Consider the following 19,211-nt stretch of genomic DNA (forward strand, 5'->3'; position numbering starts at 1 on the left):
ATTATTTTGTTTATATCCGGTTTATGAATTTGTGTGTGTGTGTGTGTGTGTGTATTCAACAGCTTATAATGAATATAGCAAAGTATAACTGATTGATGATTTGTTTATTTAACTTAGACCACATGAAATACACAAAAGTGAACGTGGCAAGGTAAAATCAACATGACATAAAGCAATCATTTTGATGAAGGTATTGGGAATAATCTCAATGGTGTTTATAGGCATACTATTCAGCCAAATGGATATATTATGTTTGTACTGATGATGCAAAAAGGAAAGGTCAGCAAATTCATTGAAGAACATATTACAGGGCAATTATAAAAGGCTTATGCTTCACTGTAAAAATGTTTTTCACAATTAAAATGTTGTAAGTCACTGATTACAATAGGGCTTTTGAGTTTGCTCAGCTTTCAAGGTTCGGTGGATTACGCATTCTATGCTCCAGCTACAAGTATTTCACGATGATACAGGAACTATTAAAAATAAAATAAAAACTCATATGGAGCTTACAATTCCAAGTTCTTTTTTTTTTTTTTTTTACAGTGTTAGGTTGCCTTCTAGCCTTATGTTTCCAGTGTAGGTTAGGTAAAATAAAAAACACTCTAACTGTTGATAAATCTCATCCATATCATAGTTATTTTCTGTAAATGTAAATCAATGCCACTTGAAAGAGGACGGCCTTTTATCATTTGGTTCTAAATCTATTTACGGAATCTCATAAAATCAATTCTCCAAAACAATGCGCAGTACTGAGACACGTGGACATAGCGCGCGGAATGAAATGGCTCCTGCCCAGAATGCATTGCGCTATGCGAAGAGCGCGCGCAGTTTTGTACCAAGTAGGCAGTGTGGCAAGTCCTTACCCAATAAGATTTGGGATTGTTGAAAACGGCACACATGCTAACCAGTCATCTGGAGGAAGCGGACAATTGGCATTTGTTTTAATCAATAGTCGTGAAGTATTTCCATGAAAACATTTTTTTAAACCAGGAAACTGAGACCTGCGTTGTTGCTATGTTGGTATTGATCAATATCCTGCAGGTAATGAGTGACTTTTAGAAGAGGTAAGCATAAACATTTGAAATTAAGAAGTATGATGCCCAATAAACGTTCATACAGCTAGCTTGCTAAATGTAGCGAATGTAACTGTGGATGGTTAGACCGATGCCTGTTTTCTGATGCTCCCTATGCATTATGTCCGGACATGCCTCTTAACACTTTCAGAATATGACCCGATGCCGTGAATGCGTTTTTGGGCATTTTGTTTACACTAGCTAACATTTTGACCTTACAAAGCTATCCATCCTTTGCTCCTTGATTCGTACCATTCAGGTTCTCCTAAATACGATTAGCGGTAATGTAATTTCTTTCAGCGAACTTGCGAATTTTTCATATTAATAATTGATTGACCTGCAGTATTATGAGTCATTATCGTGTGTCTGTGGCGGCTATAGACATAACCAGGTGCATGCAAATGTGACATCTGTAATATAACGTTAATGTTTTGAAATAACACGTTTAAAGAGTGTATGCCACTCATCCTGTTTGTAACTGTTCACTGTTACAGAATTATAATGTAACTACAGTGAGGTCAAGTATTTGGACAGTGGTACAATTTATATTATTTTGGCTCTGTAGTCCAGCACATTCGATTTGAAAGTAAACAATCAATGTGCGATTCAAGTCCGGACTGTCACCTTTAATTTGAGAATGTTTGCATCCATACTGGGTGATCCATGTAGACATTGCATCACTTTTTATACATAGTAAATGTAAAAGTAATTGGATAGTTGGATTCTCAGTTGTTTCTGATTAGTCAGGTGTATTCAGTTGCTTCATGTTTGTCAACATGAGCACCGGAGTTGTGCCAATGACAGTAAAGGATGCCATTATGGCACTGAGAGATAAGAAGAAAACAGACATAGGCCACGCTTATCAAAATGAACTGTTTGGAACATAATTAAGAAGAAAGAGAGCACTGGTGTGCTCGGTAATTGCAAAGGGGCTGATAGGCCAAAGAAGTCATCTGCTGTTATGACCAAAGAATTCTCGTCATAATGAAGAAAAGAAACCCAAACACCTGTCTGACAGATCAGAAACACTTTCCAGGAGGCGGGCATGGATGTGTCAATCACCACTCCGAAGATTTCACATACAGACTTAGGGAGGCTACACTGAATGATGCAGACCGCTAGCTGCAAAAAACAGAATGGCCGAGTTCCAGTTTGCTAAGTAGTACCTAAAAGAGCCAGCAGAGTTCTGGGAAAATAAGGTCTTGTTGACAGATGAGGACAAGATTGACTTGATGGATAGAGCAAATTATGTAGACTCATCTGTGAAACATGCTGATGGTGGTGCTGGCTCACATTTCTGAGTTGATACTGTAACTGCTGATCGCAGCAGCTGAATTAATTTTGTGTACAGAAGCATCTTATCTGCTCAAGTTCAAGCAAATGCCTCTGAACTCGTTGGACAGTGCTTCATCCCACAGCAAGGCAATTATCCCAAACATACACCAGTGCTTTGTTTCTTTTTAATGATGCTCCAAACAGTTTGTGTAAGCCTATTGTTTGTCCTATGTCTCTGACTGGTTTTTCTCTCATATCTCAGCCTCATAATGGCTTGTGCCAGATTTGTGCCATAATGGATTTGGTTGGCACAAATTTGGTCCTCATGTTGACAAACGGCAATAACAGGATCCAAAGTCAATTGAAAGCCTAGTATCAGAATTAGGTACTGGAAGCTTTCTTATCCCTGTACAAAAAACCTTATGGTATTGTGTTTAGCCTCCTATTGTAGAATGACCTATACATATTGCAGTGAAATCAGGACGTTGTCTGTAGTCTGTACCATGTACTGTCAAAAAATATCTTAGAGTCTTAAAGGAGGTGTATATAGGGCCGAATATGTGGAAAAACACCCTTCCTCCTTTGCAATTTTCCTTGTAGAAAATTTCTGGAAAATCTGAAAGATTAAGGGAATTTTTTATCTCAATTTCTTTGTTGTCCAAATTCGCGTAGAATGTCCCCTTACTTGTGTCATATTAGGTATAGCTTGCTGTGTGTCTTACATATATTTTACTTGTGGCTACATAACTTAATTAACTAAGTAAAATAAACAAATTCTGCTTGTTCGTCGTGTTGGAAAAGATTGTCCTCTGCTGTCTGCCGAGGAAAATCATTTGGCTATTGCATTGTCTTTATCTTCTAAATGTTTAATGTTTATTAAACATTTTTTCCCCCCTATATGTGTACATATTTCCCCTTTTAAATACAGGATGGATCAAACGCAGAAGCTAGAGGACTCTTTCTTAGGAGAGGAGGATGAGGTGGAGGAGGAGAGGGCCTCGGGAAAAGAGCGAGAGCCTCTGGCCATGCTCAGAGTCTTCAGCAACAAACACTTTCCAGAGACTGGTGAGCAGCCTGCTTTCAGATGCCAGCCTGTCTGTATTGCAGTTCAGAGACACCAGCCTGTCTGTATTGCAGCTCAGAGACTCTAGCCTGTCTGTAGTGCAGTTCAGACACACCGGCATGTCTGTACTCCAGCTCAGAGACACCAGCCTGTCTGTACTCCAGCTCAGAGACACCAGCATGTCGCCACAGCCTGCTTAAGACACCAGCCTGTCTGTAGTGCAGTTCAGAGACACCGGCATGTCTGTACTCCAGCTCAGAGACACCAGCCTGTCTGTAGTGCGGCTCAGAGACACCAGCCTGTCTGTAGTGCAGCTCAGAGACACCAGCCTGTCTGTAGTGCAGCTCAGAGACACCAGCATGTCTGTAGTGCAGCTCAGAGACACCAGCATGTCTGTAGTGCAGTTCAGAGACACCAGCATGTCGTCACAGCCTGCTTAAGACACCAGCCTGTCTGTAGTGCTGTTCAGAGACACCAGCCTGTCTGTAGTCCAGCTCAGAGACACCAGCCTGTCTGTAGTGCAGCTCAGAGACACCAGCCTGTCTGTAGTGCAGCTCAGAGACACCAGCCTGTCTGTAGTCCAGCTCAGAGACACCAGCCTGTCTGTAGTCCAGCTCAGAGACACCAGCCTGTCTGTAGTCCAGCTCAGAGACACCAGCCTGTCTGTAGTCCAGCTCAGAGACACCAGCCTGTCTGTAGTGCAGTTCAGAGACTCTAGCCTGTCTGTAGTGCAGTTCAGAGAAACCGGCAGTTCATCACAGCCTGACTACATGTCCCACGTAGTTGGGCTATATATTCTGCATACATCTTCCATTGTACAGCGCTTTGTATAAAGGCGCTATATAAATGCCAACCATTTACCATAACCATTTACCTGAAGTTCCGCTTTCCCCTGTCCTGCAGAATTCCCCCTCTTCCTCGGCGACAACGTGCTGGGCCGTGACCCCACCTCCTGCAGCCTGCCCCTCTCCGCCTGCTCCGTGTCCAAGCAGCACGCCGTCATCTCCCTCTCCCTGCTCCGTGGCAACGGGCGCCACGGCGACGGCGCCACGGAGGCCCTGCTGTGGGACCTGGGCAGCATGAACGGCACGCGGAAGGGCCGGCTCCGGCTCACCCCCCAGGTGCGCTACGCCCTCAGCGAGGGGGAGAGCGTGGTCATCGCTGACCTGCCCTGTCAGTACGTCCGCGCTGCGGAGGGCGGGCCGGGGAGCACGGCGGAAGCGCCGGCCGAGGCCGAGACGGGGAGAGGAGGAGGAGGAGGGAGAGGCAAGCTGCGAAGGATTGTGAAGGGCTGCGTGTCGGACTCCGACTCCGAGGGAGAGGTCAGCTTAAGAACGGAAAGGAGGGCGAAGCTTTTTGGTACGTCCCGGAGGAGCCACACATTTCACATTACCTCTGCTTCAGCCGCTGTCTGGGCTTCAGTGTGTGTAGATACTGTATTTGAATAATGCTCTTTGTCTTATTCTCAGCTCCAGACTCGGACTCGCCCCGAGAATCCAGCTTCTCGTGCTCTACTTTCCTCACTCCTACGAGCAGATTTGTCCCAGATAGGTAATGTCTCATGAGATCACAAAAATAGTCATCTTTAATGGGTTTATTTCGATTGCTCTCAGAGAAAACCCTATTTTGTACTGTAACTTCATTCATTTATATCGTTTTTATATCTTATACATGACATTACAGGTTATTTAGCTGACGCTTTTATCCAAAGTGACTTACAGTTGATTAGACTAAGCGTGAGACAATCCCCCCTGCAGCGATGTGGGGTTAAGGGCCTTGCACTTACTTACTGACTAGAAACCTTTGATTAAATTGCCAATTAGATGTCAACAGTTGGCACTGGCATGATCAGAATTCTACATTATACTGTATCATTCTGAAACCCAGTGGTTTAACCGGATGATGCACCAGGCAGCTCACAATGTCAACACACCATCGTTGTGCTGTGTCTTGTGTCCCTATGGTGACATCCATGCACTAAAACAGATTTCTCCCTGGAGTCGTTTTACCCTTTTACCCTGAACGTTACCGTTGAACGTCTTAATGTGCACATCTGCGAATGTGTGTTAAGGAACCCGATTACTCTCTTTCTCCCCCTCCTGTGTGTTCCTTAGTGAGGAGGACAGCTCTATCACACCTGCTTCCTCCGGGCGACGTGACAGCTCTAAAATGGGTAAGACCCCAAAACACGTCTCGGACAGCGACCCCGACGAGGAGGAGGCCTCTGGTTGCAGGTCCGGGGTGGATTCCGCGGCCAAAAAGGGGAACTCTCACCCCAGCGTGACCCCCTCAGCTGTCGGGCCAGGCAAAAAAGAGGCGGAGTTCGAGATCCACGATTCGGAGAGCGACACGGATGCGGAGGGGGAGGAGCCAGCGGGGAACGTCTCCGTCTCGCTGCGTGACTCGGCGGCGGTTGTCCTGCAGACGGGACCTTCGGCGGGTCCCGTAGCGCGGCCCCTGGAGTTCCACCTGGACAGCGACACGGATGTGGAGGAGGAGGAGGAGCCAGCTCCCACGCGGGATCAGAACTCGAACGCAAAAGCACCGGCGGCCGCCCCCGCTGTTCAGCAAACGGAATTCCATCTCGACAGCGACACGGACACGGAGGATCGCACGGACGATCGCTCCGGATCGGCCCCCGGCGAGGGCACCAGCCCGCCTAAACCTGTTGCCGTGAAACCTCTGGAGATCCTCTCGGACAGCGACACAGACACGGAGGATCGCTCCGGATCGGCCCCTGGCGAGGGCACCAGCCCGCCTAAACCTGTTGCCATGAAACCTCTGGAGATCCTCTCGGATCAGACCACGAACGCAAAAGCACCATCGGCCGCCCCCGCTGTTCAGCGAACGGAATTCCATCTCGACAGCGACACCGACACGGAGGATCACACAGAGGATCAATCCGGATCGGCCCCCGGCGAGGGCACCAGCCCGCCTAAACCTGTTGCCATGAAAGCTCTGGAGATCCTCTCGGACAGCGACACGGACGCGGAGGAAGCGGACGCCAAACCCGAGCCGCCCCCGGCCACCTCGGCGCTGGGCTTGGAGATCCTCTCGGACAGCGGTTCGGACACGGAGGACGGAGCGTCCCTGCCGCCGTGCGCCCCCGCCGCCCAGCGGTCCGAGCCCCGGACGGCCCCGCTCGGCGCACCCCCCCCAGCGGCCCACGCCGTTTCGGAGAGCGACACCGACCTGGAGGAGGGCGACGCCGCGGAGCCACAGCCTCCGGCCAAACCCGAGGTCGACCCACAAGACTTCAACCTGGACAGCGACACGGACGTGGAGGAGGAGGAGGGGAGCGCTGGGCCTGCGGAAGGGCCTGCCAGCTCCACGCCACGGGCCTCAGGTACCTCCCTTGTTGCGGTCGTCTGGTCCACTTTCTCTCTTCACCTCTGTCTCTGCTCCCCTGCCACTCTGCATTTACACACTCAAAATTTCATTCAAAATCACATCAGATGCCCGCTACTGCGCATTTCAGAGACATTTCAGCAGTTGAAACACACAAAATACTTCTCACATTTGAATAGTTCAGATTGGCTTTGTGTGCAGTTTGAAAACGCCTATTCATGTCTGCTCATTGGATTCCCGTAATTTATTTGGCCTGTTCCCTCTGTCTGGCCTGGCTAAGATTCTGCCTCTCTGGCCATTGCAATTAATCTTCTCCTCTGCTTGGCACGAAACATTTAGGCTTTTGTGTAAACTCAGCTTGGGGCTCCAACTGTGATGTATTCCAACATGAACAAATACAACAAAGATCTATCTGAGCTTGTTCATCTCTGGAGCTCACAAACGCTTGCTGGATCAGTGACACTTCAAAGGCTCTGTGGTTCTCTGACATCAGTATGGAAAGTAGGCTACTTGGTCTTTTTATCATGTCTTGTATCTTGTCACATGCACTTGACTTCATCAATCTGAGATGATTTGGCACAGATAGATCTTTGTGCCAGAAATACCAGAAAATGTCCCATTAATGACAACTGAGGGGGATTTTCCTGATTTTATCTATGTTTGATAAGCTGGTTTAATACTGTTGAGGGACATTTTGAAATATTAATATTTTTGCATACTCTTATATGGTACTGAAGACATTGAACTAAAGTATAACTGGCAGCATGTCACATATGGATTAGAAGCGCTGCTTGTGTTAAGCTGTTTCTGCTGTGCAGTCAGAATTGCCTGTAATATTTTTGTCGTACTCAAAATAGTTTTTTGCTGAAAGCAAACAAAAGCCTGATGCTTGAAGAAGCACTCCACTAGCTATAACATCTAGATCACAGCTAGTCACATTGGATGCATTTCTTCTTTCAGGGGTGCATGTTTTATTTCTAATGTTATGCCAGGGTTCTTCAACAACTGGAAAGTTTTTTTTATTTTTTTATTTTATACTTACAGCACTACAGGTCCATTTACAGAACATAAAAGAAGTTGTTAAAAAACACTTTGCCAAAGTAAATTCAAAAAATCTATTCATTGCTGTAACTTCTGTCAATAATGGTAAATATGCAGACCTAGACATAATCACAATTCAATGCATCTTAAAGGTATTGTTTCTTCCTTAATGAAAATTCCAAGAGCACAGCAATAGCAGATCACATTTAGCCCTTGGGCTGGCTGTTGAATAGATCTGTATTATTATGTGCCCACAGCTCTGAAGTCATAGCTATGAGCACTTTTGTGACATTGAACAACTGTGACATTTACACTGCAGCCGTGCCGGAGGAGGAACTGGAGACGAAAGCCTTCATCAGCGCCTCAGGCCCCTTCAGGCGTAAGTCATCTTTCTCGCTATTTTCTGTAGCTGGATAGACATCCACGTTAACCTGCTGTGGCACCACACAGACAAAACGCAGCTAGTGCTACTCTGCACTCTTCTCCCGATTCGGGAGCATTAACCAAACATGTGCCTCTGAACACCAAGGTCCCCTGGTTCCTCCGCCTCCGAAGGCCAAGCCCCTGGATGACAGCCCGGAGGAGTCCGAGGATGAGGACCTCCTTTTAGCCCCGACTCAGTGCTTTGTGTCTGACGGTCAGAAGAGCAGTCAGGCAGGGGACCCTGCATTGGACGCCACCCAGTTGTTCCCCGTGGACACATGTCCTTTGGAGGACCTTGAGGACCAGCCCACCCAGGCCTTCTTCCAGCCTGGGACGTCCCACTGCAGTGAGGCCACCCAGGCCTATGACCAGGCTGACTGGGGGGACGACTCTGAGCTAGAGACAACCCAACCATACGGGGAAGCCCCTTCTGCCAGGGGAGAGTGGCAACGACTGGAGAAAGAAAGGGAAGAAAGAGAAGAGAGGGATAGATTGGAGAAGGAACAGAAAGAACGAGAAGGGAGGGAAAGATTAGAGAAGGAGCGGAAAGAACAAGAAGAAAGGGAAAGATTGGAGACAGAACGAAAAGAACAAGAAAAGAGGGAAAGATTAGAGAAGGAGCGGAAAGAACAAGAAGAAAGGGAAAGATTGGAGACAGAACGAAAAGAACAAGAAGAGAGGGAAAGATTGGAGAAGGAACAGAAAGAACGTGAAGAGAATGAAAGATTGGTGAAGGAACAGAAAGAACAAGAAGAGAGGGAAAGAATGGAGAAGAAACAGAAAGAACAAGAAGAGAGGGAAAGATTAGAGAAGGAACAAATAGAACAAGAAGAGAGGGAAAGATTAGAGAAGGAACAGAAAGAACGGGAAGAGAAGGAAAGATTAGTGAAGGAACAGAAAGAACGAGAAGAGAGGGAAAGATTGCTGAAGGAACAGAAAGAACGAGAACAGAAGGAAAGATTGGAGAAGGAACAGAAAGAACGGGAAGAGAAGGAAAGATTAGTGAAGGAACAGAAAGAACGAGAAGAGAGGGAAAGATTGCTGAAGGAACAGAAAGAACGAGAACAGAAGGAAAGATTGGAGAAGGAACAGAAAGAACGAGAAGAGAGGGAAAGAATAGAGAAGGAACAGAAAGAACAAGAAGAGAGGGAGATATTGCTGAAGGAACAGAAAGAACGAGAAGAGAAGGAAAGATTGGAGAAGGAACAGAAAGAACGAGAAGAGAGGGAGAGATTGCTGACGGAACAGAAAGAACGAGAAGAGAGGGAAAGATTGCTGAAGGAACAGAAAGAACGAGAAGAGAAGGAAAAATTGCTGAAGGAACAGAAAGAACGAGAAGAGAGGGAAAGAATGGCGAAGGAACAGAAAGAACAAGAAGAGAGGGAAAGATTGCTGAAGGAACAGAAAGAACAAGAAGAGAGGGAAAGATTGCTGAAGGAACAGAAAGAACAAGAAGAGAAGGAAAGATTGGCGAAGGAACAGAAAGAACAAGAGAAGGAACGGAAAAGAGAAGAGAAGGAAAGAGTAGAGAAGGAGAAAAAGGAAAGGGATGAGAAAGAACAAATGGAGAGAAAAGAAAGACTGGAAAAAGAGAGGGAAAGTTTGGAGAAAGAGAGGAAGAAAGAGGAAGGGGAGGGCCAACTGAAGATGGGAGAAGAGGCTTTGCCCGTTGAGCCTGGACGAGAAACGAGGTCCCGGCGAAGCTCCGTTAGCTCAGAGAAGTCCAACTCCAGCACCAGCGTGCAGAGCAGGGGGAGCGTGAGAAAGAGCCAGAGGAAGACTGGGCCCAAAACAGAACCTGACCAGGAACAGCCCCCTACCCCCAATGCGGGGGGGAGGGGGAGGAGAAGTGTGAAGGGGAGCACCTCTGGCTCAGCAGAGGTCGAGAGAGACCTGGACTATGTGCCTCGTGAAACCGTACAGAAGGACAGTGCTAACCTGAGGACACCCCGGGCAATGAACCGGGGCAGGAAAGCAATTGATTCTCATCCTCAGGCGACAGAGGCGGACCAAAGTACACAGGATGTAAAGACTCCAGAGCCTAAGGGAAGCACTAGAACTAGGGGCAGGAGTTGTAAAGTAGGCAATTCTGATTCAACCACAACCAAAATTACGGAGCCGAAGCTAGTGGAGGCACCTACGCCTACAACAAGCAGAACGAGGGGTCGGTCTCGTAAAGTGAACGATTCAAACTCAACAGCAGCAGAAGATGACCAAACTACTGAGGTCTTAGAAACCTCAAGCATAGAAAGTACAGCGCTTAAAGAAAATGGTAGGGCAAGGGGTCGGGGTCGTAAAATAAGCGATTCCGACTCAACGGCAACAGAGGTAGGGCAAACTACAGGCAACATGCAGACTTCAAGTGTAGAAACTTCTGCACCTAAGGCCAACAGTAGAGCAAGGGGTAAGGGTCGTAAAGTGAATGATTTGGGCTCAACATCAGCAGAAATGGACAAACCTGGAGAGCCTACAGAACCTACAAAGGAAGAAACTCAGAGCAAAGTTACTACTGTCCTTAAAGACAGCAGTAGAGTAAGGGGTAGGGGTCGTACAATAAGTGATTTGGGCTCAACGGCAGCAGAGCTAGATCAAACTACAGGAAACAGGCAGACTTCAAGTGTAGAAACCCCTGCACCTAAGGCCAACAGTAGAGGGGCTCGGGCTAGGGGTTGCAAGATTAGTGATGGTGACAGAGCGACGGCAGAAGCAGACCAAACTACTGAGATCTTGGAAACTTCAAGTGTAGAAACTACAGTGCTGAAAGAAAACAGTAGGGGTAGGGGTCGTAAAATAAGCATTTCGAGCTCAACGGCAGCAGAGGAAGAACAAATTCCCGCCAACGTGTCAACTTCAAGTGTAGAAACTGCACCTAAAGCCAACAGTAGAGCAAGGGGTAAGGGTCGTAAAGTGAATGATTTGGACTCCACATCAGTTGAAGCAGTCAAAACCGGAGAATCTACAGAAGCTACAAATGAAGAAACTCAGAGCATAGTTACTACTGCACCTAGAGCCAACAGTAGAGCAAGGGGTAAGGGTCGTAAAGTGAATGATTTGGACTCCACGTCAGTTGAAGCAGACAAAACCGGAGAATCTACAGAAGCTACAAATGAAGAAACTCAGAGCATAGTTACTAATGCACCTAGAGCCAACAGTAGAGCAAGGGGTAAGGGTCGTAAAGTGAATGATTTGGACTCCACGTCAGTTGAAGCAGACAAAACCGGAGAATCTACAGAAGCTACAAATGAAGAAACTCAGAGCATAGTTACTACTGCACCGAGAGCCAACAGTCGAGAAAGAGGGAGGGGTCGTAAGATTAGTGAAGGTGACGTAGTGTCAGCAGACACGGACCAAACTACTGAGATCTTAGAAACTTTGAGTGTCGAAACTACAGCGCCCAAAGAAAACAGTAGGGCAAGAGGTAGGGGTCGTAAAATTAGTGATAGTGACATAGTGTCCGCAGACGTAGACCAAACTACAGAGGTTTTGGGAACGAGCGCAATTGTTGAGCCCTCAAAAAGCACTGGCCGAGCCAGAGGGCAGAAGAGGGGTCTTGAGGTTGAAGGGGAGGAGGTAATTGGCTCCTTCAAAGTGCCACGGGGCAAATCGCGCAGGGGTGGGAAGGGAGGGGGGGCAGAGGAGGAGCACGGGGCGTGTGAGGAAGAGAAGGAGATGAGAACTGAGCCCGGTCCACCTCTAGGTCGAGCGAGAGCGTCTTCTGCGCACGGGAGGAAGGAGCGGGAGCGGGAGGCGGGTGAGGAGGCCACGGGTCTTTCGGTTCAGGAAACGGGACGGAGGAAGCAGGCCGCGGCCTTGAAGAAGAAGGAGGAGGATGAGGAGGAGGAAGAAGAAGAAGCGCCGAATGAAGAAGAGGTCTCTGCTCCCAGTTCTGAAGAGCAGGACGTGAGTACTGAAACAAGAGTCAATATCCTCCTCGGTATCTCCTCTGCCAGCACTGTTGATGTAAGGTCCATTATTTTCTGTCTGCTGGGTTTTTGTTTGCTTGCTGTATTGACTGTATCGAGTCAGTCTGTGCGCTGTCAGCCTTCCTCGCGCATGCATGTTGGTAATCTGCTCTTGGGTTGATGCGGTGAAAACCCACATTTGAATTCACCGCGGAAGTGTCTGTGCTGCACTCGCCTTCGCTCTATCAAAGTCTAATTTAATGAACTCCCTCTGTCTCTCTGTCTCTGGCAGGTGCCTCGGACTCCTACGGGCAGAAACGTCCGGAAACGCACGGCCCCAAGCGAGTCCCCAACCGCTGCCAAGACCCCTCGTCGCTCCGTGTCCTGTGAGGCCTCCCCCGGGGGCGGCGGTCGAAGCAAAGGCTTCGCTCAGGCCTTTAAGGTGTGTGTGTGCGTGAGCGAGCGAGCCACTCCGGCACCACTCCTGCTGCACTGTCAGCAGGAAAGATGAGCAGAGCCGACATCTTGTGCAGCCAGTCGCCTCGCGTCAGATCGAGCTACGGCGGTACAGCATAGTTAACAACACGGCATGATTTCTACGGAGAAATAAATCTTGGGAAAACGTGAAAGGTTACTTTCTTGACGTACAAGATGTTTGCTAAGTAATCTATGGACATGAATATGATCATTTGCATCTGCTTTGCGTATGCATCTGCTCTGACTGCTCTCACAGACTACACACCGCTCCTTAGATTATCGCAGACGTGTACATCAACAGGTTTATTTACATTACATTACACCCATTACCACTGATTTGGATTTATAGATATCCCCTGCTTTCAGATCCCGGACGTTACTGCTGCTGAACAGCAGTTCCTCCCCATGGTGTTCACCTGCAGCGTTTTGCTTGAGATCTAGTTCCTAACCCAGCAATGTTCCCTCCCCTTAGACATGTTCATGTGATTTCTTTAGGTTTTTGAGAGACCCAAGCGACTGTGTTTCCTTTGCAATTTGCCCTTGACTGGGGCATGTTTTCCCCAGTGAGTCATTAATAATGTGCTGCATTAGTACTGAGATATTCCCTCTCTCTGTTTCTCTTGCTCGCCCTGCTTCTCTTTCTCTTTCTCTCTCTTTCTCTCCATCTGTCTTTCTGTCCTTCTGTCCTTCTGTCTTTCTGTCCCTGTCCCTGTCTCTCTCTCTCTCTCTCTCTCTCTCTGTCTGTCCCCTGTCTCTCTCTCTCTCTCACTCTCTCACTCTCTCTCTCTCTCTCTCCCTCCCCCTCCCTCCCTCCCTCCCTCTCCCAGGTGTTGTTCACAGGTGTGACCGACCCTGCAGGTGAAGCGGTGGTAGCCCGTCTAGGGGGCAGCATGGCCAAGGGCGTTAATGACATGACCCACTTGGTGACGGACAAGGTCCGACGCACCGTCAAGTTCCTGTGCGCTGTGGCTCGCGGCGTCCCCATCGTCACCACTGATTGGCTGGAAAAGGTGAGGCCATACTCACAGCAGTACGTATCCATGATCGAGAGCACTCCTCTAGCCTGGGTTCCCCACCGCTACACTCAACACAGCGCCCCCTGCTGCTCAGCGATGGGACAGTGAACTTACACCGGTTGTCTTCAAACCTGGTCTTGGAGAACTACAGGGTCTGCTGGTTTTCATTGTTACTTTGTAAACATTGCGCTAATCAATCGGAGCAGTTGATTACACCGTTAACTCACCTTGCCTGGCTATCTGGGTCTGAACAGGCTGCTGAATTTATGATAAAAAAGAGTGCCATGTGAACTGGAATTAGCTGAAATCTAAAATAAAAGGTCCTTGAATTGGACGTTTTAATGTGCAGGGAAAAAGTATGCCTGATCTAAATAACAGGCCAGAAGTGGAGGGTATTACACTGATCTGTAATTATTGTATCCAGGGCAGCAAACTGTACTCGGTTGGAAAAGTAGGATTGGAACCGTGCCAGGGCCATATCTAAGGACTAAGGATTTTCTTTATTCTTTCAAGTAGAACAGAAAGGCTAACATTATCAAAGCTGGACTGAGACCAGGTGATATTAAAATGTTAAGGGCCCCAGAATCTGCATTAATTAAATTGCGGGTTAGTGGCTCGCAGGGGCCATTTGGATTGACTTGATATTTGCAGTTTTCCAGCTTGCCTGGGTTAGGCCCGGCCATTTCACTGAAGTATTGCCGGCACCTCTGAGCTCAGATGAGGTATGTCCAGTAACAATTGTTGTAAAATGTCTAAGAGCTGGGCAGAAGATCTAGGGCAGTAGGAAATGAGTCAAGGAGACTATTCGCTGCCCACATTTCTGTAACCACAGGGCTTTTTTTTTTTTTCCCAAGGAGCACTTGAGTTGAGAAATTTAGGAGCACGCTAATGCATCCCCATTACTAGATGTGCTCCAAATGTACTTCTGCAGTTGGCACACATCAATTTTCAGGAGAAAACGCCAAAAATGGGCCCTGTGCGGCCTGGCCCCCATGCACACCATCACTGTAAACGGTGCCAATACAGCCTAGAGGGACCTGGGAGAGGGCCCACTAGCCGGTTCTCCGTAATTCCACTTTTCAGTTTGCTCAGGAGAGAGAAAAAAAAAAACCCCTGAAGGAAGCGATTGCATAATTCAGTGGCAGCTGCTGTGTATTGACGGGCTGTAAGAGGCTGTTAATTGTGGTGTAAAGGGCTCTCTGGCTTCCATTTTGGCTCTCACGGTGGGTGGGGTAAAAAGGGGTGTCTGACCACGGCTAATGGAGGCTCTTTCTGCGGCTTGGAATGGAGTCGGTCCACTTTTCCCTCTTCACTGCTCTCTGCCTGTCTGTCAATGAATGAATATGTCTGTTATTGCCCTGAAGTGAATTGAACCTAAACATTAGCATGGAAAATGAGTGAAAAGTCCACTTAGTGTGTTAGGCCACAGCCTGTAGCCTCGCGGCTAAGGTGCATGACTGGGACCCCGGAAGGTAGGTGGGCCAAGCCCTGGGATAGCCATGATAAGATCTACACAGCTGTTGGGCCCTTGAGCAAGGCCCTTTACCCCACATTGCTCCAGGGCGGATTGTCGTCCCTTGAGTAGCCTAATCAACTGTAAGTCGCTTTGGATAAAAGCGTCTGTTAAATATGATTTATTTATTTATTCATTTATTTATTGATTTAGGTGTGAAATGCCGCATTGAAATTGTTCTGGTTGAACGCACACACACAAAAACAAATGAGCAGCGTGGATTGATCTGATGCCCTAATGGGGCTGTGGTTCCTGATCCGATCTCTCTCTCTCTCTCTGCAGTCTACATCTGTAATGTATCATAATGAATCACTTCATGGAAACTGCTTAACTAAATCAGTTGTGAGAGTTAAGAAATGAAGAGCAGACTGAGCAGATGTACACACTGGTACGATATGACGTGACTATTCTCTCTTTCTCTTTTCTCTCTCCCTTTCCCTCTCTCTCCCTCTCTCTCCCTCTCTCCCTTTCCCTCTCTCCCTCTCCCTCTCCCTTTCCTTCCCTCCCTCTCTCTCTCTTTCTCTCTCTCTCTCTCTATCCCTCCCTCCCTCTCGCTCTCTCTCTCTCCCTCTCTCTCTCTCTCTCTCTCTCTCTCTCTCCCTCCCTCCCTCCCTCTCCCTCCCAGAGTGGGAAGAGAGGCAGTTTCCTCCCGCCCTCGGAGTTCCTGGTGAAGGATGCGGAGCAGGAGAGGAAGTTCAGCTTCCGTCTGGAGCAGTCCCTGTGCAGCGCCCACGCCGAGCCGCTCCTGCAGGTACCTTCCCACAATCCTCGGGGGCAAAACGCATCACAGCTGCCAAACGTTTAGTCCTTGCAGGGAAAAGGTAGCCGTGCTGTGGCTTCAATAAATGTATGGAACAGAGGTGCTCATGGGAAAAAGGGTGACATGAATGTGCAAAAAATTAAATGTAAAAAACACTTTCTCGTGTGGCCAGTATAACTTTTCGACAAGAGAATGGCCTTGGATCTCCTTCGGCCATTTTGTTGTTTGTCTTTGTTATTGCCCTGAAGAGGTCATCCTTGAACGGGGGTATCTCGGTATCTCCCCGCATCGTTGACCGGGTCACGGCGTCCATTCTTTATGAATGCGTGTTGTCTGTGACTTAATTAACCGGCCCGTGTTTGTGTTTGATGACCGTCCGTGGCCAACCATGATTCACTCTGGCTGCGAGCCTTGGGGTTCAGGGTTTGTGTGGTAGGCGAGGTGCAGCCAGGTGAGCACAGATATATCTGTCTGCTGTTTGGCCTCTGTCCTAGGGCTATGAGATCCACGTTACACGCTCCGTGAAGCCTGAACCCGCCCAGATGAAGGACATTATATCCAGCAGTGGAGCCCGGTACCTCCCCAAGATGCCGACGGTGCTCAAAGTGAGTCTTCTCCCGCTCGGTCCCTTCTTATCCCTCTCCATTTTACCTTTCTCCCTTTGTGTGTGTGTGTGTGTGTATGTGTGTGGGGGGGGGTGTAATCAGTCTGTAATATCTCTCTGTTTGAAGTGTAATCAGGCTGTAATATCTGTGTGTGTGTGTGTGTCTGTGTATGGAGTGTAATCGGGCTGTAATGTCTCTCTTGGTGGGGTGTAATCAGGCTGTAATGTCTCTGTGTGGGGTGTAATCAGACTGTAATGTTTCTGTGTGGGGTGTAATCAGGCTGTAATGTCTCTGTGTGGGGTAATCGGTCTGTAATGTCTCTGTCTGGGGTGTAATCAGGCTGTAATGTCTCTGTGTGGGGTGTAATCAGGCTGTAATGTCTCTGTGTGGGGTGTAATCAGGCTGTAATGTCTCTGTGTGGGGTAATCAGGCTGTAATGTCTCTGTGTGGGGTAATCCGGCTGTAATGTCTCTGTGTGGTGTGTAATCAGGCTGTAATATCTCTCTGTGTGGGGTAGTCAGGCTGTAATGTCTCTGTGTGGGGTGTAATCAGGCTGTAATGTCTCTCTGTGTGGGGTAATCAGGCTGTAATGTCTCTCTTTGTGGGGTAATCAGGCTGTAATGTCTCTCTGTGTGGGGTGTAATCAGGCTGTAATGTCTATGTGTGGGGTGTAATCAGGCGGTAATGTCTCTGTGTGGGGTGTAATCAGGCTGTAATGTCTCTGTGTGGGGTGTAATAAGGCTGTAATGTCTCTGTGTGGGGTAATCAGGCTGTAATGTCTCTATCTGTGTGGGGTAATCAGGCTGTAATGTCTCTCTGTGTGGGGTAATCAGGCTGTAATGTCTCTGTGTGGGGTAATCAGGCTGTAACGTCTCTCTGTGTGGGGTAATCAGGCTGTAATGTCTCTCTGTGTGGGGTAATCAGGCTGTAATGTCTCTGTGTGGGGTGTAATCAGGCTGTAATGTCTCTGTGTGGGGTGTAATAAGGCTGTAATGTCTCTGTGTGGGGTAATCAGGCTGTAATGTCTCTATCTGTGTGGGGTAATCAGGCTGTAATGTCTCTCTGTGTGGGGTAATCAGGCTGTAATGTCTCTGTGTGGGGTAATCAGGCTCTAATGTCTATCTGTGTGGGGTAATCAGGCTGTAATGTCTCTGTGTGGGGTAATCAGGCTGTAATGTCTCTCTGTGTGGGGTAATCAGGCTGTAATGTCTCTTTATGTGGGGTAATCAGGCTGTAATGTCTCTCTGTGTGGGGTGTAATCAGGCTGTAATGTCTCTGTGTGGGGTGTAATCAGGCTGTAATAGCTATGTGTGGGGTGTAATCAGGCAGTAATGTCTCTGTGTGTGGGGTAATCAGGCTGTAATGTCTCTGTGTGGGGTAATCAGGCTGTAATGTCTCTCTGTGTGGGGTAATCAGGCTGTAATGTCTCTGTGTGGGGTAATCAGGCTGTAATGTCTCTGCAGCCTCAGACAGTGGTGGTGTCCTGTGTGGAGGACGCCTCTCTCTGCGCCCCGGCCCTGTCGGCCTCCATCCCCGTGGTCAGCGCAGAGTTCCTCCTCACGGGCATCCTGCAGCAGAGGGCCGACCCCGTCGCCCACGCCCTCTCTGGCCCCGCGTTCCTGCCGGGGGCCAAGGCCGGGGCCCGCGGGAAGAGGAAGTGAGGACGGAGAGGGAGGGGTCCCCACCTACGCACCCCGAGCCGTGAACACGCCGAGAAAGAGGGGGAGAAAGACACGAGCAGAACGAAAGAGAGCGGGAGACTGCCAACTGCTGCCCTGCAGATATTTATAGGAGACCAGTTGGGATTTTTTATGCTGCTCGTCTAGTTCGCCTGTTTCTCTCTCAGTCTGTCGTCTGTGTGTCTCTGGAGAGACACTGTGCCTTCGGTCCTTCTGTGCCTCTGCTTCATTTTCACATTTTAATTTTAAACACAGATATTGTTTACTTAGTGCATATTATATGAATGTTTGAAAATGAATGTTTTGTGAATCAACAGTGGGAATAGAGTTCTGAGAACACGACTGTAACTGCCGACTCGGATTGTAAGCTTGCTTTAGTATTATGCCCACTGATTCCCTCCGATTGAGGGATAATATAAATAAGCCTGCCAGCGCTAACCTGTCAGTAGCTTTAAAGGTATGCACCTGCACATGGATAATGTATATATACACACAGCTCACAAATCCATATGATTGTAAGTTCCTATGTTGCCATTAAACAATTTTGTACAAAATGGTGAAAAGAACGCTTCTTGATTTTGTGTATGCAAAGTATTAACCGTGGGGGAAAATATTGACTTCATCGGGCAGTATAAATTCTATTCTCATGCGGTTTAGCACAGTCACGTTTTACATAAACATTGACACCTGGAATGATCAGGACATTGATTTGATTGTGAATCAACCTGTCCGGAGCTCTAGTGGTGGTCCGTTTGCCACATTTAATGCTCTACTGTATATGTCACTTTTGGCTGCATCTGAAGTCTTACTGTAATTTGTGGAGCTGAGGGTTTTCTAGAACTGTGATGTCACCGGGGTCGTATAAGTAGGGCTCCATCATGCTGATCCACTGGAAGCAGATTCCAGAATTCCCTGCGTAAATGCTGCATGGGAACACACGCACACACACGCACACTCACACACGCACACTCGCACACGTGCACACACACGCATACACATACACATATACACACACACACATACACATACATACGCA

At 48.0% G+C, this 19,211-nt stretch overlaps 1 protein-coding gene across 2 annotated transcripts; it reads left to right on the forward strand.

The window, feature by feature from the left end:
- Window positions 1-946: 946 nt before the first annotated feature.
- Window positions 947-18,729, forward strand: mdc1 (mediator of DNA damage checkpoint 1). 2 transcript variants are annotated; one of them, XM_061235939.1, is made up of 12 exons: window positions 947-1,064; window positions 3,277-3,413; window positions 4,315-4,770; window positions 4,881-4,962; window positions 5,526-6,757; window positions 8,120-8,179; window positions 8,330-12,123; window positions 12,418-12,567; window positions 13,430-13,612; window positions 15,757-15,882; window positions 16,386-16,496; window positions 17,960-18,729. In XM_061235939.1, exons 2-12 carry the CDS (start codon window positions 3,278-3,280, stop codon window positions 18,155-18,157), a joined length of 6,528 nt encoding a protein of 2,175 aa, XP_061091923.1. In that variant the 5' UTR covers window positions 947-1,064; window position 3,277; the 3' UTR covers window positions 18,158-18,729. The 2 variants fall into 2 exon arrangements, with proteins under 2 accessions (XP_061091923.1, XP_061091931.1); XM_061235947.1 differs by having other exon boundaries at window positions 11,921-12,123.
- Window positions 18,730-19,211: the final 482 nt, after the last annotated feature.

The sequence above is a fragment of the Conger conger genome, chromosome 1, assembly GCF_963514075.1.
Source record: "Conger conger chromosome 1, fConCon1.1, whole genome shotgun sequence".
Lineage (NCBI taxonomy): Eukaryota > Metazoa > Chordata > Actinopteri > Anguilliformes > Congridae > Conger > Conger conger.

What these genes read in the sequence shown, in the direction of transcription:
- mdc1 (XM_061235939.1), top strand. Translation starts at nt 3,278, where the DNA reads ATGGATCAAACGCAGAAGCTAGAGGACTCTTTCTTAGGAGAGGAGGAT. An exon ending in AGCAGATTTGTCCCAGATAG is followed by an intron (nt 4,963 to 5,525) that starts GTAATGTCTCAT and finishes TGTGTTCCTTAG; the next exon opens with TGAGGAGGACAGCTCTATCA. An exon ending in AGATGCCGACGGTGCTCAAA is followed by an intron (nt 16,497 to 17,959) that starts GTGAGTCTTCTC and finishes ATGTCTCTGCAG; the next exon opens with CCTCAGACAGTGGTGGTGTC.